The sequence below is a fragment of the Theropithecus gelada genome, chromosome 13, assembly GCF_003255815.1.
Source record: "Theropithecus gelada isolate Dixy chromosome 13, Tgel_1.0, whole genome shotgun sequence".
NCBI classification, from domain to species: Eukaryota; Metazoa; Chordata; class Mammalia; order Primates; family Cercopithecidae; genus Theropithecus; species Theropithecus gelada.
The window spans coordinates 96,392,139-96,415,622 of record NC_037681.1 but is presented as its reverse complement, the minus strand read 5'-3'; the positions used below and the strand labels follow the sequence as shown (position 1 = coordinate 96,415,622).

General features: G+C 39.4%; 1 protein-coding gene across 2 annotated transcripts in view; it reads right to left on the bottom strand.

The window, feature by feature from the left end:
* Positions 1-20,797, bottom strand: part of MRPL19 (mitochondrial ribosomal protein L19) — a 30,832-nt gene extending 10,035 nt beyond the window's left edge. Inside the window, exons 1-6 of one of the 2 annotated variants that reach the window (XM_025354241.1) lie at positions 20,664-20,797; positions 20,355-20,472; positions 15,955-16,073; positions 15,551-15,685; positions 13,292-13,473; positions 12,919-13,157 (exon numbers count right to left, since the gene is read on the bottom strand). In XM_025354241.1, coding sequence (XP_025210026.1) covers positions 12,936-13,157; positions 13,292-13,473; positions 15,551-15,685; positions 15,955-16,073; positions 20,355-20,472; positions 20,664-20,766 — 879 coding nt within the window. In that variant the 5' untranslated portion in view covers positions 20,767-20,797 and the 3' untranslated portion in view covers positions 12,919-12,935. Of the gene's footprint in view, positions 1-12,473; positions 13,158-13,291; positions 13,474-15,550; positions 15,686-15,954; positions 16,074-20,354; positions 20,473-20,663 lie in introns of those variants that run through there. The other variant, XM_025354240.1, reaches the window with a different exon arrangement.
* Between the last annotated feature and the right edge of the window lie 2,687 nt (positions 20,798-23,484).

The following is a 23,484-nucleotide window of genomic DNA, read 5'->3' as shown; positions in this document are numbered from 1 at the left end:
TACAATCAGTCAAGAAAAAAGAGGGCATAAACATTGAAACACAAGAGTTAAGGTAGTCATTAGTTGGCCAAACAATCCCAACGCTTTGTGAGACAGCTAGATCGTTTGAGGCCAGGAGTTCAAGATCAGCCTTGGCAACAAGCTGCTTGTAAACATTAAGAGAAATGAAAAGTCTTGTACAGCATCTGGCACATAGGAGCCTTCTAATGAGGAGCCTATCCCTGAAAATGAAAGATATATCATGTTTCTAATCCTTCTAATAGGATAAACTAAGTTTTTGATCTGAGTTATACAAAAGGCTCAGGGATTTATTTCCCATCACAACACTACAGGGTAGTTTAGAAAATATACACACTTGAGCAACATGGTGGAGTAGGCACACTGAAAAACAAGCAGGGGCTGGGTGTGGTGGCTCACACCTGTAATTGCAGCAATTTGGGAAGCTGAGATGAGAGGATGGCTTGAGGCCAGGAGTTCAAGACCAGCCTGGTCAGCATAGTGAGACCCCAATCTCTAAATATATATATATTATATGTATATTTTATATATATAAAAGCAGGAACAGGCATAGCCAATTTTGTCAGAACTCTGGAAAATAGTAAAATAGTAAAAAGTTTATAGCAATGAAGCAAATGCTGAGTCAAAAACAGGCAACTTTAAAATGGCGAGAAAGCTTTCTGACATTTCTGCTAGCCCTTCCAACACAAGTACCCTGGTGTTGCAGCAGTCTTGAAATCAGCAACCACATTCTGTCTTGGACCCTGATCCCCATTTCTAGAGAAAGCAAAGCAGAACTTACAAATTCTTGTTTAAGTCTCTGGTAGCCTGTCTGGGGCTACTTAAAGGATTGAAAGAGCACTCACCACTGTTTTACCTAACTTAGAACTCAGGCCAGAAAAGCAGTAGGCATTGCTTGAAAAAAGTGTTAGGGGATTCTGGAGCAAGATGGCCGAACACGAACAGCTCCAGCCTCCAGCTCCCAGCGCGAGCAACACAGAAGACGGGTGATTTCTGCATTTTCAACTGAGGTACCGGGTTCATCCCACTGGGGAGTGCTGGACAATCAGTGCTGGTCAGCTGGTGCAGCCCAACCAGCGAGAGCTGAAGCAGAGCCAGGCATCGCCTCACCTGGGACGCACAAGGGGGAAGGGAATGCCTTGAAAAACTGAGACACACAACACCTGGTAAATCTGGTAACTCCCATCCTAATACTGTGCTTTACCAAGGGTCTTAGCAAATGGCACACCAGGAGATTGTATCCCACACCTGGCTGGGAGGGTCCCATGCCCACGGAGCCTCCCTCATTGCTAGCACAGCAGTCTGAGATCTAACTGCAAGGCAGCAACCAGGCTGGGGGAGGGGTGCCAGCCATTGCTGAGACTTATGTAGGTAAACAAAGCCTCCTGGAAGCTCAAACTGGGTGGAGCCCACTGCAGCTCAAGGAGGCCTGCCTGTCTCTGTAGAGACAGACTGCCTGCTCAAGTGGGTCCCTGACCCCTGAGTAGCCTAACTGGGAGACATCCCCCACTAGGTGCAGACCAACACCTCACACCTCACACGGCGGGGTACACCCCTGAGATGAAGCTTCCAGAGCAAGAATCAGACAGCAGCACTTGCTGTTCAGCAATATTCTGTCTTCTGCAGTCTCTGCTGCTGATATGCAGGTAAGCAGGGTCTGGAGTGGACCTCAGGCAATCTCCAACAGACCTACAGCTGAGGGTCCTGACTGTTAGAAGGAAAACTACCAAACAGAAAAGACACCCACACCAAAACCCCATCAGTACATCACCATCATCAAAGACCAAAGGCAGATAAAACCACAAAGATGGGGAAAAAGCAGGGCAGAAAAGCTGGAAATTCAAAAAATCAGAGCACATCTCCCCCTCCAAAGGAACGCAGCTCATCGCCAGCAACAGATCAAAGCTGGACGGAGAATGACTTTGACAAGTTGAGAGAAGGCTTCAGTCGATCAAACTTCACAGAGCTAAAGGAGGAACTATGTACCCAGCACAAAGAAACAAAAAATCTTGAAAAAAGAATGGAAGAATGGATAACCAGAATAATCAATGCAGAGAAGGCCATAAATGAACTGACACACATAAAAACTATGACACAAGAAATACGTGACAAATGCACAAGCTTCAGTAACCGACTGGATCAACTGGAAGAAAGAGTATCAATGATTGAAGATCAAATGAATGAAATGAAGTGAGAAGAGAAGTCTAGAGAAAAAAAGGAAAAAGAAATGAACAAAGCCTCCAAGAAATATGGGATTATGTGAAAAGACGAAATCTACGTCTGATTGGTATGCCTTAACGTGAGGGGGAAATGGAACCAAGTTGGAAAACACTCTGCAGGATATCATCCAGGAGAACTTCCCGAACGTAGTAGGGCAGGCCAACATTCAAATTCAGGAAATACAAACAATGCCACAGAGATACTCCTTGAGTAGAGCAACTCCAAGACACATAATTGTCAGATTCTCCAAAGTTGAAATGAAGAAAAAACTGTTTAGGGCAGCCAGAGAGAAAGGTCAGGTTACCCACAAAGGGAAGCTCATCAGACTAACAACAGATCTCTCGGCAGAAACTCTACAAGCCAGAAGAGAGTGGGGGCCAATATTCAACATTCTAAAAGAAAAGAATTTTCAAACCAGAATTTCATATCCAGCCAAACGAAGTTTCATCAGTGAAGGAGAAATAAAATCCTTTACAGAAAAGCAAATGCTTAGAGATTTTGTCACCACCGGGCCTGCCCTACAACAGATCCTGAAGGAAGCACTAAACATGGAAAGGAACAACTGGTACCAGCCATTGCAAAAACATGCCAAAATGTAAAGACCGTCGATGCTAGGAAGAAACTGCATCAACTAACGAGCAAAATAACCAGCTAATATCACAATGACAGGATCAAGTTCACACATTACAATATTAACCTTAAATGTCAATGGACTAAATGCTCCATTTAAAAGACACAGACTGGCAAATTGGATAAAAAGTCAAGACCCATCAGTGTGCTGTATTCAGGAGACCCATCTCACATGCAGAGACACACATAGGCTCAAAATGAAGAGATCGAGGAAGATCTACCAAGCAAATGGAGAATAAAAAAAAGCAGTGGTTGCAATCCTAGTCTCTGATAAAACAGACTTTAAACCATCAAAGATCAAAAGAGACAAAGAAGGCCATTACATAATGGTAAAGGGATCAATTCAACAGGAAGAGCTAACTATCCTAAATATATATGCGCCCAATACAGGAGCACCCAGATTCATAAAGCAAGTCCTTAACAAAGAGACTTAGACTCCCATACAATAATAATGGGAGACTTCAACACCCCACTGTCAACATTAGACAGATCAACAAGACAGAAAGTTAACAAGGATATCCAGGAATTGAACTTAACTCTGCACCAAGTGGACCTAACAGATATCTACAGAACTCTCCACCCAAAATCAACAGACTATACATTCTTCTTGGCACCACATCGCACTTATTCCAAAATAAACCACATAGTTGGAAGTAAAGCACTCCTCAGCAAATGTAAAAGAACAGAAATTATAACAAACTTTCTCTCAGACCACAGTGCAATAAAACTAGAACTCAGGACTAAGAAATTCACACAAAACCGCTCAACTACGTGGAAACTGAATAACCTGCTCCTGAATGACTACTGGGTACATAACGAAATGAAGGCAGAAATAAAGATGTTCTTTGAAACCAATGAGAACAAAGATACGACATACCAGAATCTCTGGGACATATTTAAAGCAGTGTGTAGAGGGAAATTTATAGCACTAAATGCCCACAAGAGAAAGCTGGAAAGATCTAAAATTGACACCCTAACATCACAATGAGAAGAACTAGAGAAGCAAGAACAAACACATTCAAAAGCTAGCAGAAAGCAAGAAATAACTAAGATCAGAGCAGAACTAAAGGAGATAAGAGACACAAAAAACCCTCCAAAAAAATCAATGAATCCAGGAGTTGGTTTTTTGAAAAGATCAACAAAATTGATAGACCGCTAGCAAGACTAATAAAGAAGAAAAGAGAGAAGAATCAAATAGACACAATAAAAAATGATAAAGGGGATATCACCACCGACCCTAGAGAAATACAAACTACCATCAGAGAATACTATAAACACCTCTATGCAAATAAACTAGAAAAACTAGAAGAAATGGATAATTTCCTGGACACTTACACTCTCCCAAGACTAAACCAGGAAGAAGTTGAATCCCTGAATAGACCAATAGCAGCCTCTGAAATTGAGGCAATAATTAATAGTCTACCAACCAAAAAAAGTCCAGGACCAGAAGGATTCACAGCCGAATTCTACTGGAGGTACAAGGAGGAGCTGGTACCATTCCTTCTGAAACTATTCCAATCAATAGAAAAAGAGGGAATCCTCCCTAACTCATTTTATGAGGCCAACATCATCCTGATATCAAAGCCTGACAGAGACACAATAAAAAAAAAGAATTTTAGACCAATATCCCTGATGAACATCGATGCAAAAATCCGCAATAAAATACTGGCAAACTGAATCCGGCAGCACATCAAAAAGCTTATCCACCATGATCAAGTGGGCTTCATCCCTGGGATGCAAGGCTGGTTCAACATACGCAAATCAATAAACGTAATCCATCATATAAACAGAACCAAAGACAAGAACCACATGATTATCTCAATAGATGCAGAAAAGGCCTTTGACAAAATTCAACAGCCCTTCATGCTAAAAATTCTCAATAAATTCGGTATTGATGGAATGTATCTCAAAATAATAAGAGCTATTTATGACAAACCCACAGCCAATATCATTACTGAATGGGCAAAAACTGGAAGCATTCCCTTTGAAAACTGGCACAAGACAGGGATGCCCTCTCTCACCACTCCTGTTCAACATAGTGTTGGAAGTTCTGGCCAGGGCAATCAGGCAAGAGAAAGAAATCAAGGGTATTCAGTTAGGAAAAGAAGTCAAATTGTCCCTGTTTGCAGATGACATGATTGTATATTTAGGAAACCCCATCGTCTCAGCCCAAAATCTCCTTAAGCTGATAAGCAACATCAGCAAAGCCTCAGGATACAAAATCAATGTGTAATAATCAGAAGCATTTTTATACACCAGTAACAAACAGAGCCAAATCCTGAATGAACTTACATTCACAATTGCTTCAAAGAGAATAAAATACCTAGGAATCCAACCTACAAAGGATGTGAAGGACCTCTTCAAGGAGAACTACAAACCACTGCTCAGTGAAATAAAACAGGGCACAAACAAATGGAAGAACATACCATGCTCATGGAGAGGAAGAATCGTGGCCATACTGCCCAAGGTAATTTATAGATTCAATGCCATTCCCATCGAGCTACCAATGACTTTCTTCACAGAATTCGAAAAAACTGCTTTAAAGTTCATATGGAACCAAAAAAGAGCCCACATTGCCAAGACAATCCTAAGTCAAAAGAACAACTGGAGGCATAACACTACCTGACTTCAAACTATACTACAAGGCTACAGTAACCAAAACAGCATGGTACTGGTACCAAAACAGACATATAGACCAATGGAACAGAACAGAGCCCTCAGAAATAATACCACTCATCTACAGCCATCTGATCTTTGACAAACCTGACAAAAACAAGAAATGGAGAAAGGATTCCCTATTTAATAAATGGTGCTGGGAAAATTGGCTAGCTATAAGTAGAAAGCTGAAACTGGATCCTTTCCTTACTCCTTATACGAAAATTAATTCAAGATGGATTAGAGACTTAAATGTTAGACATAAAACCATAAAAACCCTAGAAGAAAACCTAAGTAATACCATTCAGGACATAGGCATGGGCAAGGACTTCATGTCTAAAACACCAAAAGCAACGGCAACAAAAGCCAAAATTGACAAATGAGATCTAATTAAACTAAAGAGCTTCTGCACAGCAAAAGAAACTACCATCAGAGTGAACAGGCAGCCTACAGAATGGGAGAAAATTTTTGCCATCTACTCATCTGACAAAGGGCTAATATTCGGAACCTACAAAGAACTCAATCAAATTTACAAGAAAAAAAGCAACCCCATCAAAAAGTGGGCAAAGGATATGAACAGACATTTCTCAAAAGAAGACATGCATACAGCCAACAGACACATGAAAAAATGCTCGTCATCACTGGCCATCAGAGAAATGCAAATCAAAACCACAATGAGATACCATCTCACACCAGTTAGAATGGCAATCATTAAAAAGTCAGGAAACAACAGGTGCTGGAGAGGATGTGGAGAAATAGGAACACTTTTACACTGTTGGTGGGATTGTAAACTGGTTCAACCATTGTGGAAAACAGTATGGCAATTCCTCAAGGATCTAGAACTAGAAGTACCATATGACCCAGGCATCCCATTACTGGGTATATACCCAAAGGATTATAAATCATGCTGCTATAAAGACACATGCACACGTATGTTCATTGCGGCAATATTCACAATAGCAAAGACTTGGAATCAACCCAAATGTCCATCAGTGACAGACTGGATTAAGAAAATGTGGCACATATACACCATGGAATACTATGCAGCCATAGAAAAGGATGAGTTTGTGTCCTTTGTAGGGACATGGATGCAGCTGGAAACCATCATTCTCAGCAAACTATCGCAAGAACAGAAAACCAAACACCACATGTTCTCACTCATAGGTCAGAATTGAACAATGAGATCACCTGGACTCGGGAAGGGGAACATCACACACTGGGGCCTATTATGGGGAGGGGGGAGAGAGGAGGGATGGCATTGGGAGTTATACCTGATGTAAATGACGAGTTGATGGGTGCTGACGAGTTGATGGGTGCAGCACACCAACATGGCACAAGTATACATATGTAACAAACCTGCACCTTGTGCACATGTACCCTAGAACTTAAAGTATAAAAAAAAAAAAAAGAAAAGAAAAAAGTGTTAGGTGAACTAACAACCTGCAAACACCTGGGTCGAAAGACTATGGTCAAGATATCAAAAAAGCCATCTATGTTCTGTGAGAAAAAGCTGCAAAGGAGTTTCTTTGGGAAATTAGAATATTCAACAGCACATACAGGGAGATTTAGGAAACTACATGCATACAGAGCAAAAAGCTTGCTCAGACAAGACCTGCAAAGACACTACACTTTTGGGCCTGATTGCTAGGCTCAGTACAAGTCTGGCTAAGTATTAAGGGAAAAGCCCAGCACAGAGCCAATCTGCAAAGACTGGGAGAGATGTTTGTCTGCTAGTTTTAACTCCTTTCAAAGAAATCTATGTCAAACTATTAAACACAAGCTAAGGAACACAGACTTCAGTGATGACACACAGAAGGAGTAGTCTTTGCAAAAATAGTTTGGAAATGTCACTAAACAATAGACTGCTATAATCTTCAATAATAAGATAAATAAAAATTAACTCTCAGGAAGGGGGGAGTATCTGATTTTCAGGGCCACCACATTATAATGTTCAAACATACAGTTTTCAACAACAGAAAGACAGCATACAAAGACACAGGAAAGTATGGCTCATTGAAAAGAAAATAACGAAATCCATCCCTGAAGAAGCACAGACATTGGACTTACTATGCAAAGACTTTAAACAATTGTCTTAGATAAGCCCAAAGAACTAAAGGAAAGCATGGACAAAGAACTAAAGGAAGAAACAGACATATGAACAAAATGAGACTATCAGTAAAGACATAGAAATTATAAAAAGGAACCAAAGATAAATTTTGGAGCTGAAAAGTACAGTAACTGAAATAAATTCACCAGAGGAGTTCAACAGTTGATCTGAACAGGGAGAAAAATCAACAAACTTGAAAAAAAGAAGGGCAACTGCAATAATCAAGTCTGAGGAACAAAAGAGAACACAGCCTAAGAAACTGGTGAGACAGCATCAAACAGACCAACATGTACATTAAGAATATTTCAGAAGGAAAAGAAAGCAGTGAAAAAAATTGAAGAAATAATAGCCAAAGATGTCCACAATTTGATAAAAGACATAAATCTATGACTCCAAGAAACTCAACAAACTCCAAGTGGGATAAACTCAGAGACCCACACTGAGCCACGTTATAATCAAACTGTCAAAAGACAAAAGCTGAGCAAATCTGAAAAGCAATAAGAACTGACTCATCAAGAATGAGGAATCCTCAAATTTTATAACATTTAATATCTCATGAGAAACCATGGAGTCAGAAGGTAGTGGGATGACATATTTAAAGTGCTGAAAGAAAAATACTGTTACTAAAAATTCGTGTATCTGGCAAAAATAAGGGAGAAATCAAGACATTCTCAGATAAAACAAAAGCTGAGGGAGTTTATTACAATTAGACTTGCCCTGCAAGAAATGCATAAGGGAATCCTTTGGGCTGAAAGGGCACTAGACAGTAACTCAAATCTGTATATTGAAATAAAGATCCAAAATAAGATATATTGACAAATATAAAAGTCAGTATTACTGTCATACTGTTTTCTAACTCCACTTTTTATTTCCTAAATTATTTAAAAGACAAACTCATACAAATAACTATAAATTATTTATTAGGCATCAGATACATAAACATGTAATTTGTGCCATCAATAACATAAGGGTGGCAGGGGCAGAGCTTTACAGGAGTAGAGATTTTGTATGCTATTGAAGGTAAATTGGTATCAGTTCAAATTAGATTGTTGTAAGTGTAGGACGTTAACTATAATCCCCATAGCAACCACAAATAAAATATCTAACAAATATACACAAAATGGAGTGAGAAGAGAATTAGATTAGTTCACTACAAAAAAACAGAAAAGAAGGCCATAAAGAGGAAATGAGGGGCCAAAAAAGTATCTGACATATAGAAAAAGTGTTAAATGGTAGAAGAAAGTCCTTCCTTAATTACTTTAAATATAAATGGATTAAATTTTCCAATCAAAAGGCAGAAATTGGCAGAATGGACAAAAACAAAACAAAACAAGATAGTGATATGCTGTCTACAAGAGAATACTATAGATCCAAAGACACAAATACATGGAACACATAGATAAAGATACTCTGGGCCAGGCACAATGGCTTACACCTATAATCCCAGCACTTTGGGAGGCCGAGGCAGGTGGATCGTGAGGTCAGGAGATTGAGACCATCCTGGCTAACACAGTGAAACCCCATCTCTACTAAAAAAATATTTTAAAAAATTTAGCTGGGCATGGTGGCGGGCGCCTGTAGTCCCAGCTACTCGGGAGGCTGAGGCAGGAGAATGGTGTGAACCTGGGAGTTCGAGCTTGCAGTAAGCTGAGATTGTGCCACTGCACTCCAGCCTGGGTGACAGAGGGAGACTCCATCTCAACAACGACAACAAAAAAAGATACTCTGTGCAAACATTTTTTTAAAAAAAGAGAACTTTAACACATTATAAACCACCTTGACCTAAGAGACATATAGAACACTACAGTCAACAATAGCATGATACACATTTTGCTCAAGTGTACGAGGAACATTCTCCAGGACAGACCATCTATTAGGCCACACACCAATTCTCAAACTTAAAAACATTAAAACCATACTAAGTATCTTCTCTAATCACAATGGAATGAACTTGGAAATCAATAACAAAAAATAGTGGGAAATTCATAAACATGTAGAAATTAACACACTCAACCAGTGGATCAAAGAAGAAATCACAAGAGAAATAAAAGATGACATTATCTCGCAATTCCACTCAAGATGTATACCCAAGAGAACTTAGAAACAGGCAATCAAATATATACTTATGTCAATGTTTATTGCAGCATTATTCACAATAGCCAAAAGGTAGAAATATCCCAGTGTTCATCAGAAGATAAACAAAATGTGTACACACACAGTGGAATATTAGTCATGAAAACAAATGAAATTCTGATACATGCCACATGGATGAATCTTAAGGACTGCTTGAGGCCAGGAGCTCAAGACCAGCATGGGAAACATAGCAACACCACATCTCTGCAAAAATCAAAATCAGCCAGGTGCAGTGAACATGTGCCTGTAATCCTAGCTACTCAAGGAGGCTGAGGTGGGAGAACTGCTTGAGCCCAGGATTTTGAGGCTGCAATGAGCTATGATCACACCACTGCACTCTTACCTGAGTGACAGAATGAGACCTTTTCTCAAAGATAAAAAGAAGCAGGTGAGGTTACCTGGGGCTGGGAGAGATACAGGAATGAGGTTATTGCTTAATAGTTACACAGTTTCAGTTTGGGGTGACGAGAAAATTTTGGAAATAGTAGTAATAATTTCACAACATTGTGAATGTAATTAATGCCTCTGACTTGTAAATTTAAAATGTTTACAATGGCAAATTATGTTATATATATCCTACCACAATAAAAAAACTTTAGATTATGTATGTTTAATTTTATTTCTGGGGGAAGATTTGCTTTACTTCTGGGGGAAAATTCACAAGAATTTTAAAGATACTCCTACAGAGTAAAAAGCATGATTGGATACATGTTTTTGAGCACCTGTACTTACAAGCTGATCATACATTTGCAGAGCTTTAGATCCTAAAATACACCCATCTACCATTCTACCAATATTCAAGTGTGTTTATCAAGACAGAAAAATAACAGGTTTTAATAGCTATCTTCTAACAAGATAAAGAGGAAAAAAATATAAGATAGAGGTTCTTGTTAACCTTTTATTTTGAGAGGTTCTTTTGAGAGGTTATCTCAGCAAATAATCTAAACAAGTGAAGGATAGGATATCTATTACCTGTTGATAGTAGTAACATGACTATATAATCATAAGTGAAAAAGATCAAGGAAGTAGCTGAAAGCTGCTGTATGACAGACAGACCCCTAGACAATCTCCTTCCTGGACAGACCCCTCCAGGAAGGGGATTGGAAGCCTCTATTCTAGGAAATCTGACAAAACCAAAATATTCATGTGGAGGAGGGGACTCCCAAAAAAGCCCATTCAGATAACCCTAAAGACAACCCCTTCCCACAATCCCAAGGCTTTGAAGCTTTTTAGTCCCTCATTCAACCATAAGAAGACAGCCAAAGATTACCAGATATCCTGGAAAAGCCTGAAATACAGACAAAAAAAATAAATACAGAAAGAAATTTGGAGGAAATAGATGTGCAAACAATTTTAAATGAAAAAAAAAATACAAACACTATATTGAATACCCCTTATCTATGAGCAAATCCATAGATAAAGGCTTTTTGGTTATAAGAAAAGGAACTTTTACAAATCAAGAAGGGGTCTTTAAGATTTTTAAATACAATAGCAAAGAGTTGGAAGATCGTGCTAAAGAGCTAAAAAACAGATTGGGGTCAAGGGAGGGAAGTAAGGAAATAGATACCCAGTGCTGGATATCCAACATCCAAAAAATAGTTCGGAGAACAAAGCCGCAGAGAATAAATCATCAACCAATGCTAAGTGTTTCCCAGAACTGACAGAAGTGAGTTACTACCTTGGAAGGGTTCACCTAAAACCCAATACAATGCATAAATATAGACCCACACCAAGGCACATCATCATTAAATTTATGAGAAACGGAAATCAAAATGGCATTGGATTTCTCCATACAATGATGGAAACAAAGAAAATGGAGCAACAATATTTTTAAAGTTCTGAAGGAAAATTACCTCCTACCTAAACGTATAAACTATCAATCAAACATGAGACATGCAAGGTCTCAAAAATTTTACTTCCACTTAAACTTCCTCTAGAAGCTACCAAAGGATGTGCTCCAGCAAAACAAATTAGTACTCAATAAAATGGAAAATATGGAATCCAGAAAACAGCTGAGCACAGGAAAGAAGTTAGTCCCAAGATAGCTAGGAACTAGAGGGCAGATCTGAAGGTAATGATGGAATGAAGGTAATGGACAGGTTGAGAGTTGCCTTCAAGATTTAGGATAGTACTGTACCTTTTAACCTGAGCAACAGTATACCCAGGTGAGTATGGACCAAATTACATGCTTTTCTTAAGCATGTGTGATTATACCCCAGCTTTCCAATCCATGCTGCATGGATCAGCAACAACACTCATATCATATACCAAAGGTATTGTTTTGACCTAATCCTAAGATGTAGACTTTGATTCATCATGCTGTGAGCATCAAAAAACAGTTTACTACTTCTAACCACATTTCCGCGACATCCAGTTACCCAGTATAATCCTGCCAGATACCCTGTAGTGAGCCTTCTGTTTAGCAGAACTCACTCATAACCTTAGCCATGAACTTGCAAAATTGGCCTTTTAAACTCTCAGGGGGAGCTGAAGCCAGACTGTGACCCAAAGACTGTAACGTTTCCCTTGAAGCCTTCATGCAATAATAGTAATACTGCCCTTTTATACTTGCTAACAGGTTTTTCAAAATTAAATATATTGTTGAAGAATATATGTTGGCAGTAAACTAAAAGAAATGCAAAGGAATGATTAACAAGTCAAGATGATATTTACATTTAAAAAGGAGAGAGATACAATTGCAGATACACCAGAATCTTCTGAGATCTTATTAAATGTTTTATTTCTTAACATTCTTAGATATTACTAAATGTTCGATTTCTTAACCTGATAGTGGGTACATGAATGTTTATTTTATTATTCTGTAAATCATACATTATTGTGCTTATGAATTGTTTCTCAATTTACAAAAAATCACCCCAACTATTCCCCTTGCTCAGGTTCCATGCTCATTAAAGAACATTCTGGTGATGCTCTGACTTCTATTGTAGCTTTACCTCCAATAAGCAAATGGACATCGGACCATTTGGCATGTGTAATTCTCTTTTTAGAGTAATAAACTGGTGTACAAGTTTTATTTTAGAAAAAAGTATTAAAACAATGAATGTTTAGGTCACTTAATTACTATGTTCTTATAAATGAAATTAAATTGGTCTCAAAATATATCCTCTAAGAGCCAATAATCTTCTGCAACTAACCAAATTCATTCTCAGAATCAAGACCTTTTCGACGCTTCAATTTCCTTCCATACTGCAGCTTCAATTTTTGAAGTATCATATTCCCTCATCATATCAAATTCAAGCCACGGCTGACTCCACTTCTGAGCTTCTTTCATTTGCTCTTCAGTTAAACAAAGATCAAATCTGATTCCTTTAATATCAAAATTTGGACGTTCCCAGCGTTTAGACCAGGGCTTAGGCTTCATTTTCACTTTCAGCTAAGGAAGATTAAAAAAAAAAAAAGGAATAATTAGGCTGATAGGCATAAGCAAAAATTCTTCTGAAGTTTTCATTAAGATGATTCTTTCTTATTTTATACTTGAACTTCTAGTTTCGAATGTATAACCCATACCTCATTAACAGGAACTTTCTGGGTAGGCTCTTGTGCTACTGGCTTCATATTCACATCAAAAGTGCTATATTCAGGAAGGGCATCTCGTAAGTACAGCAAGCTATCATCCAGCCGTTTCTCTAATTTGACCACTTCAATCTCGTGGACCCGAGGATTATAAAGTTCAAAGCAAATCTCAACACCTAAATAGAAAATAAAATACATTCTTATAATCTAAGTCCACATTCCTATACATGTTTCATACTACAGTAAAAGCGTTTCATAAAGGAATTTGCACAAAGTTTTGCATGTAGGAAATGTGCCGTTAATTTGAAATGTTTAAGATAAAGATTACTGAAAGAAATAGAAATAAGCTAAAATCCATTTAAATATAAAGTGAGAAAGTCTGAATTGGAATGATAGTCTAAAAAAGAAAAAATGGCTTCTAGAAATATGTTGAGTCACGTATCTCTTAATTCTCATAGTAGTAACTTCAGAGAAAGTCTGAATTCTTCCCTATGTCATGTTTTTATCTCCCAATTACTTGAAGAAAAATCAATCTTCCATGTTAAGAGTAATAAGATTAATGGTGCAAAAGAAGTAAAATACTAAGTTCCAACTTTGGTTAGAAGCTCCTTTGATTAAGGATTAGTGGATTCAAGGGCTGGAGAGAACTAGTTTTGCTTTTGCCCTTTCACCTTTCACCATGTGAGGGCACAGTGCTTGGCCCTTCCAGAGCACACAGCAACAAGGCACCATCTTGGATGCAGGGAAGGAGGCCTCACCAAATAACCAAACCTGCCAGCACCTTGAACTTAGATTTCCCAGCCTCCCGAACTGTGAGAAATTAATTTGTTCTTTCTAAATTACCCAGCCTGTAGCATTTTGTTATAACAGCACAAACAGAATAAGACACCAGAAATGTAAACCAGAGACCTGTAGCATTTGGTTATAACAGCACAAACAGAATAAGACACCAGAAATGTAAACCAGAGACTGCACAAATGCAAGCAGATGATGGTGACATGGATGAGGGTGACAGCAATGTAGAGGGAAGGACAAAACCGTGATATATTTTTTGGAGATTGTGCCAAGAAAACTTGATTGACTGCATGTGTGAAAGTAAGTGGGTAGGCAGTGGTACCATTTATGGAAATAGAAAAGACTGTGAATGGAACACCATGCAAGGGGAAATAAAGGGTTCTGCTTTCAACTTATGCTGGTAAGACATCCAAATAGAGTGTTGATCAGATAGTTGCAAATGCAAATCTGGAACTTAAAAAGGGTCAGTCCTAGAGTTATAAATTTGGAAGTTATCATTATAAAGATGGTATACAAGCCATTGGACAAGAAGGAAACACTAATGCAGGAAGTAGTCATGGGGAAGGTTGAGGCAGGTTACAACAGTCAGACATACTATAGAGAATGGCAAGAGGGAGCTAATCCTTTTTGAGTATTCTGTGTCCAGTACTTCAAATTCAGTATCTCACAGTTGATTGGCTAGAACCATGTAGAGGAGAAACTATTACTATCTTAATGCTTAAAGAAAATCAAATGACTCACTCCTATGCTCATTTACTTCTATTACAAGGCCTCTCCAAGTATTTGACCTGATTTAAGGCACAAATCAATTAAGTCCTGCTGAATTCCTACACGCACAGCCCACCAGGTCATTACAGACAGCAACTGCTTTCACATTTTCAGTTTCTTTGAAAACAAGAATACTTGTTGTTGGAACTTCATGAAGCATTCAACTTGATAAACTTAACTGTTCCTGCCATTTTAATTAATAATCTTGCTAGAGTTTTACTACTTGTTCCTCTGCCTATAAGGCATAGTATACAAACACAATTTTGCCTTTTTAAAATTCCTCCCAAGTCATATAAGACAGTGATACTCATTTTAGGAGCAAGTAATTCATGAAGACATTATATGTTTGTCTTAAAGTTTTACTCATGGGTTATTTGCTCCTAAAACAAATATCCCCATACTGCTTTATAGTGACTTATTCCCCCCTTTGATGTTGCCATGGTTTGCAAAGTCTATTTCTAATGACTGTTGCTCCAGTAATATAAGAAGCCTTCAAGAGAAAGATGTCCATCAACCATATTTAATCATTAACATCAAATCTCAATCCATTCTAAAGCCAGAGGCTCCACATCTTCCCTCAGAGTCCCCTTTTACTTTCAAATTTCAGATTTCTTATCCCAGGATGGAGAAACAAAAAGGAATCCTGAGATAACATTTTCTAGACAATGAAAATGATGAAATAAAACTTACCTTGTCCTTCGATAACATTCCTAAGGATAAAAGTAGCTCCAAGGCCTCTTCCTGATCTCTGGATGCAAATCCCCAGAAACTGGCTGATTTTTCCACTGGCATATGGGTCAGCTGTAGTAACACGAAGAATACTTCCTACAAATTCAAAAGACAAGTGAACTTTTTTTCCAGCACACTCAGCTGAAAAGTAAACTTTATATAAGATGCAGAGACAAACAAATAGCATTGCTAGATAACTTCTTAGCTTCCTAAATCTTTTAATTTAGGAATAAATACTTCATATGAGCATAACCCAGATATGTAAAAAAAAAAAATTTTTTTGTTTTTTAAGAAAACTAACCATCCAATCACTAAGAAACTAACCACGCAATCACTAATAATAAAAGCATATAGCTCTTACTGACCAACATAGAACTCTGGGATGTGGAGTACTTTTCTCCTTTCTAACATATCTTTTCTTTCTATTTGAAATTTCAGAGGATCTGTTCTTCCCCTTCGAGGAATGAATTCAGGACTCAAGAACCTGTGAAAAATACAAATAAATAAATTAATTAAAAGTAAACTTAAAAGGCTGCTAAAAGAAAAATTGCTGCTTTTCAAAGAAATTAAAGAATACGATATTGACGTGTTTTATTGTTCACTGTCTAAATAAAAGTCAATCTTATTTCTAAAATTGTTAATGCTCATGAAAACAGCTAACGATTCCTGAGTACTCACCTGGTATTTTGTTAAAAGCTTTGTGAAACATCTATTGCATAAATTAATCCTTCTAGCAACTATGTGGGTTTGGTGTCATCTCCTTTTTACAGAGCAAGAAACTGAAGCTTGAAAAAAGTAAATAAATAACCCATTGCTACATTAGCTATAAATCTGTCAAGTCAAGATTTAAATGTAGGTATGTTTGTCAGTCTCCAAAGCCTATAACCATTACTACAGGTCTCACACTGAGCTATACATGCTACAATAAATTATGTCAGAAAAGACATCAACATATAAATTACTAATTATAAACTGACTTTTAAAATGATCTTCCTGATCAGAGAAGATGGCCCTGGAGATGGTGCTGAAGGGCCTGCGGCATCTGCAGGCTTGTTTGCTGTATCTGCTGGCCAAGACTGTAGACCAGTTTGAGTATGATGGTTGTGACAACTGTGACGCCTATTGGTAGTCCTGGTGTCTCACGGTTATTATCTTTCTGCCCTCCTGGTACAGCAGTATCCCTTGAAGAAATCCTGAGGCTTTGTAGTGCTCTTTGCTCCCTGACCACGTTTAATAATTCTTGCTTTTCCCCCTCCTCATCTGTTTTCTTCTGTTTACTGCTCTTCCTGTACCTTAGGCCAGTCCCGCATCCTTGCATTTCATATTCTCCTAACTGGAGACCCTTGGGCCTTAGGCGACTGCTGGGTCCTAGTCTGCCTTGTTTGTGCCTCTGTAGGAGGGAAGTCCTTGCTTTTCTCCTCTGGCCTAGTAGGGGACCTTGGGTAATGTCCCATTTTTGGCCAAGATGAGGTATTTGTTTTAGAATAAAAAATTCACCATAAATTCTCATTTACTTAAATTTCCACAGAAATCCTGTTCGTGTCCCCATTTTGATTTCCCTAAGTTGCTGGTTCTCCCTCTGTAAAAAGAGAATGATTAGACCCTGCCTGTTTACCTCAGGATTGTTGTGATTGTAGAAATGAAGCTATGTGAAAATTGTGTAAATCTTATAAAGGTGAAATCCTTTTGCTTAAAAAATAATAATCTTCCTTTTTTTCTTCTTTAACTGATTTTAAGCTCATTAGAAATATTTAATCTACATAAAAAGTATAAATGACAGTACAATGAATATTCATGTCTCTACCACCCACCTCAAGAAATAAATTATCAATATTGTGGAAGCCCCAGTGTATCCCTTCCTACTCTGTAGAGTTAATTACTATCCTAAATTTGGTGATTATTCCCATGAATTTCTTTCTCTTCCTCAATTTTCTACTTTGAAAATTTTAAAGCCTACCAAAAAAATAATACAATGAACAACTGTAGATCTTTCATCTACTTTTACTAACTGCTAAAATTCTGCTGTATTTGCTTTATATATACATATCATTTTTTTCTGAACCATTTGACAAAGGTGTGGTGGCTTACATCTGTTATCCCAACACTTGAGAGGCCGAGGAGGGTAGATCATTTGAGCTCAGGAGTTCCAGACCAGGCTAGGCAACATAGTGAGACCTCATTCTCCAACAAAAAAATGTTAAAAATAGCCAGGCATGGTGGCGGGCACCTGTAGTCCCAGCCACTTGGGAGAATGAGTAGGGAGGGGCCTAGGAGTGGGAGGCTGCAGAGCCAAGATCATGCCACTGCACTCCAGCCTGGGTGACAAAAGCAAGGCTCTGTCTCAAAAAAATGGAACAGCAAGGCATTTCATTCCTCAATAATTTAGAAGACTTATGCTAAGAATAAGGACTTGCTCCTATATTATCATGATACCCTTATGACACCTATAAAAGTTAGCATTAATTTGATAACATAATCTAATACAGAGGTATCGAATCTTCTGGCTTCCCTGGGACACACTGGAGGAATTATCTTGAGCCACACATAAAAGACACTAAAAATAGCTGGTAAGCTTAAAAAAAAAAAAGTCACAAAAAAACTCATAATGTTTTAAGAAAGTTTATAAATTTGTGTTGGGCCACATTTAAAGCTGTCCTGGGCTGCGGGTTGGACAAGCGTGGTCTAATATAGGGTTCATACTCAAATGTATGTCAATATCCTGGGAAGGTATTTTACATCTATTTGTTTCCCAATTCAAAATACAATCAAGCTTCACACATCATATTTGTCGTTAGTCTCTCAAACTAAGACTTTTCCCCATCTTTGTATTTTTATAACATTAACTTTTTTGAACAGTCAAGGCCTACTATCTTATCCCTAGATTCTGGATTGTTTCCACATGCCTAGACTAAGGTTAAATAATTTTAGTAAGAATATCACAGAGATGATGATGTGAATAACTTATTCTGTCACATCAGGAGACACATAATATCAGCTGGTACGACTACTGGTAAAGTTATGTTTGACGGTTTGGCGAAGTTTCAGAAGGTCCCCCTTAAATTTCTTTTTACTTTACATATGCATGTATGTCTGGGCAACATATACTATTGTTTAGTATAGTTTTGTTTTTGTTTTTTCTGAGACGGAGTCTTGCTCTGTCAACCAGGCTGGAGTGCAGTGGCACCATCTCAGCTCACTGCAACCTCCGCATCCTGGGTTAAAGCAGTTCTCCTGCCTCAGCCTCCTGAGTAGCTGGGATTACAGGCGCATGCCACCACGTCTGGTTTTTTTTTTTTTTGTATTTTTGGTAGAGACGGGGGTTTCACCATGTTGGCCAGGCTGGTCTCGAACACCTGACTTCGTGATCTGCCCTCCTTGACCTCCCAAAGTGCTGGGATTACAGGTGTGAGCCACTGCACCTGGCGTATAGTTTTAAACTTCATAAAAATAGCATCCTACTACATTAATGATTCTAAAGGTTTTTTCCCACACATATTTGTGAAAATCATCCATGTTTAAAAGTTAGTTCTAGTTCATTCACTTTTCACTGCTGTACAATAAATATTCTGTCATATGAATGCATTTGCCTATTCACCTTCTGTTGGTTATCTATTCTGCCTCTAAATTTTTGTTATAAAAAATACTTACATTCATTCTTGTACTTGTCTCCTTGTACATACATGTAAGAGTTTAGGTTGTGTGCTTTCTGAGAAGGTATACACAACTTAAACTTACTAAATTCTGTCAAATTGTTCTCCAGAACATATCATTTACATTCCTGTTTAAGTGAATTCTATTAAATGCCACCCTTTAAGAGATATTCCATTAATACCTTCAAAAAAAAAAGTTTTATAAGGAAATATTTTCTGAATCTCTAGGTTCTCTAACTCCAAGTTTACTTCTATTTAAATCCGTGGAATATTTTAAATGTTTAAAAAAAAAAAAAAAAAAAAGGCCAGGCGTGGTACCTCTAGTTCCAGCTACTCAGGAGGCGGGAGGATCACTTCAGCCCAGGAGTTTTGAGGCTGCAGTGAGCTAAGATCACCACTGCACTCCAGGCTGGGTGACTGAACCACACTCTATCTCAAAAATTTAGGAAACAAAAAAAAAAATCCCAGAGGTAATCCAATCAACAACCTACAGTCCTTTCAAGAAGCCTATAATCATAGCAGGTTTTTCCTCTGAAAACTGTTTTTTTTAAAAAGGTTGTTACACAGCTCTCTTTTCAGATCTTAAGTCCTTTAAATTTACATGTACCTCCAAGATTACCACCATTCATTTTAGTTTTTATTCACACTGTTTTGATGAGTAAGTTTCAGATACACTTTAGCGGCAATTATTACTGTGCCTTGTCTGCCAAAACTTCCAACCTAACCCACAGCAAATTTTTTAAGTTGGCCAATCTATTCCTATCCAGGGTTGGGGTCTTTTGAGAGAAAAGAACGGCTCTTGGACATAAACAGGTATAAACAGGATGTACCTCAGAGAAAAACTCTGGTATAGGACATATACCACAGAAGAAAGAGCTTAAAATATGGGGAATCCTTACTTGAAGTTCTGACTCAATAAAACTGCAAAGAAGTTCAATGCTGGCTTGGGGAGAAGCGAGGAAGACAGAACACTGTGGTGCACGGGCTCATGAATCCTACACACCAGCTCGTGCAGGGGAAGGTGCAGCCCCCACCTTAGAGCCGGTACCTCCCGCTAACGCGCTCACGCGCGCACCGACCCCAGTTGCTGGCCTGGCGCCAGGGCAGTGGCTCACCTGCGTTCCTGTTCCGGCGGGCGGCGTTTGTCCATGATGACCGGCTTCGGCGGCGGCTGGAACGCGCCGGGCTCGGAAGGCCCAGTGCTGTGCTGCCGGACAGGCCCCGCGTGGACCCCTGCGGGAGCGGACGACGAAGGTCAGGACTCTAGTGCCAGCCCTGAGATCCCGCAGAGCCCCGCAATCTCCCCCAACCCGGTGTCCCACGGAGGACCAACTCTGGGGTTGCCTCTCATCTCCAGGCTCGCCTCCCCCATCCTGACCCTGGGCCCCTAACGCGCCCCAGCTCGCAAGTCCCGCTCCTCTTACTGCAGGCGAAAGAGGCCGGCGCGGGGAACAGAGTCCTGGCGGCTTGGAAACTCCGACCTAGGCCCATTGCAGCCCCATGCCCCGCTGCAATGCAGGACGCCATGCCGGCTAGCTTACGTCAAGACTACAACTCCCAGTAATCAGCGCGAGGAGATTGTAGCTGCCTGGCACTAGATGGCGGCTGCTATGGGACAAAATAGATAAGTCTCTCCCCCTGCTCTTTTCCTGGTGTCTTAGGAAAAGAGCAAATTTCTCTAGTTCCCCATAATTAGCCAAGTTACACCCCTCCACAGGGGTGTTCTCCCGGCCTAGAAAGTTCTTTCCTACCTCTCTGAATCAACTCTATCTTCTCAGGCAAGCTCTCGCTATGTGAAAATCCCGTTGTAGGCCTTCATTCCCACTAGGTGCCTTCGATTGGCAGCTCTGATCTCATTTGCAATTCTTTCTTTCTTGCGTAGTTATTAGATTAGTATTTAAATCTGCTATTATACTAAAATGAGGCAAGGGAAGAGAGAAAGTCTTCTTTTTTCTTACTGTTTTATCCCAGCACCTAGAACCTACCTGGGCCCTCACTAACTCTTTGTTTTTGTTTTGTTTTGTTTTGTTTTTCTGAGACAAGGTCTTCTGTTGCCCAGGCTGGAGTGCAGTGGCGCGATTATGGCTCTGCGGCCTCCAACTCCTGAGCTCAGGCGGTCCTCTCACCTTAGCCTCCAGAGTAGCCGAGACTACAGTCTTGCACCATCACGCCCAGCTGATTTTACAAATTCTTTGTTGAATGCACAGAAAGGAAAATAGAACAGTTCCTGACAGAACTGCTGGCCCGTAGTCCTTGAGACTACAGAAAGCCTAAACCCTTTGAGGAACCCAAATGAGTTTGGGCTGGGCAACAGTGGGTATGGATAGGTGGGGGAAGTAAAGCTGAAAAGTCTTGTTAAGAAATTTGGAAAATGACTGGGCGTGGCCAGGTATGTCTATAATCCCAGCACTTTGGGAAACCGAGGCAGGAGGATCCCTTGAGTCCATGAGTTGGAAACCAGCCTGGGCAACATAGTGAGAACTTATCTCTAAGAAACAAACACAGCCAGGCATGGTGGCTCACGCCTTTAACCCCAGCATTTTGGGAGGCCAAGGTGGGCAGATCTCCTGAGGTCAGGAGTTTGAGACTAGCCTGGACAACATGGTGAAACCCCGTTTCTACTAAAAATAAAAAAAAAATGTATCCTAGTTGGTGGTAGGCTCCTGTAATCCCAGCTACTTGGGAGACTAAGGCAGGAGAATCTCTTCAACCCGGGAGGCAGAGGTTGCAGTGAGCTGAGATTGTGCCATTGTACTCCAGCCTGGGCAACAAGAGCGAAACTCCATCTCAAAAAAAAAAAAAAGAAAAGAAAAGAAAAGAAAAAGAAAAAGGAAGAAAAAAAAAGGAAATAAAAGAAAGAGAAACACACAAAAAAAGAAATTTGGAATTTGTTATCTCAGCAATGGTGACACAGTATAAGGATTGAACACTTAGAGTAATGTGATTATTTAACTACATATTAATCATTCCAGTTGTATTAATGTCCCAAAGCTACCTCAAATTTAGCATATCCATACTGAGTTCATCTTGTTCACCTCCAGGCTTCCTTCCCAGTATTGGCTATCTCAGGGAATGACTTCAGCATCCACTCCCTTGCCTAAGCCAAAAATCTCAGTGCCATCCTTGATTCTTCCCTATCTCCCCCTGGATGAAGTTCCAAAAAGGATGCCTGGCACCATCAAATATTTCAGGAATCCATGTACCTTCTCATCCTTTCATCCGTATTACCAATCTAGGTCACCATTTTTTCCCCTCAGGATCCCTGGAGATCCCTGCAACAGCCTTCTCATTAGTCTTCCTTCCTATAGTTACCTCCAGTCCTTGACACAGCAACCAAAAAAGATGGCACAGAAATGAATACCCTGTTCTTGGGTTTCCCCAGTTTAAAGCCTTACTGTTTACTTTTGACAGAAATCAAATGCTCAAAAAAGCAACCAACCTCTGCAGCTTGGCCCCCATACTCCAGCTTGGCATCCTGAAAAACATGAGCTGTTACATCAGCCTGAGGAACAGGGCCATGTTTTGAGCACAGAACTCAAGGTGCTGTGAAGAAAGACAGGGCCTTGTATTTTAATTCTAGGTTCTTTGATTAGAACAAGAATTTATTCTATAAATGACAAGGAATCACACAACCAAAATTTCAGATGAGCAATATTTTGGCTCTTCTACCTACCCAAAAAAGTAGACTTCAAGCTGTTAAGAGTAAAAGGGAGGAGAAGCAAAGATAATCATGACTGGCAGTGGTGAAGATTTTTCTGTATTAACCATGCCCAGAATACTTGGCCTTCCCTCTTGCTAGGATTGGTGCTATGGGCAGGGGCAGAAACATAAAAGACAGACCTTCACAGGAGGACGGCAGAATTTACTAGACATTGCCAAGCCATGCCTGCTGCCCTCCCCGCTTCTACAGTTGAAGGAATAGTTGTGTAGAGTTTTACAAAACTGGAAGAATGAACCTAAAGAATCTTATTTAATTTTCTCCTATATTCTTGCTCACCCAACATCCGTCAGGCCATTCTGACCTTATCTTAATGTGGAGAACAAGCTGGAGTTTAAATTATTCCACCAAACAACTTCATAGAGCAAAACCAAAGAGCACAGAGCTGGCTCAACCATTTTGTGAGCTGATTACAGGAATAGAACTTTAATTATTTACTTCTGTGTTTTACACCCATGGAAAGGAGATCATGAACATCATTATATAATGTTCAGCCAAGGGAAGAAAGTATTCCAGGCAAACTGGCT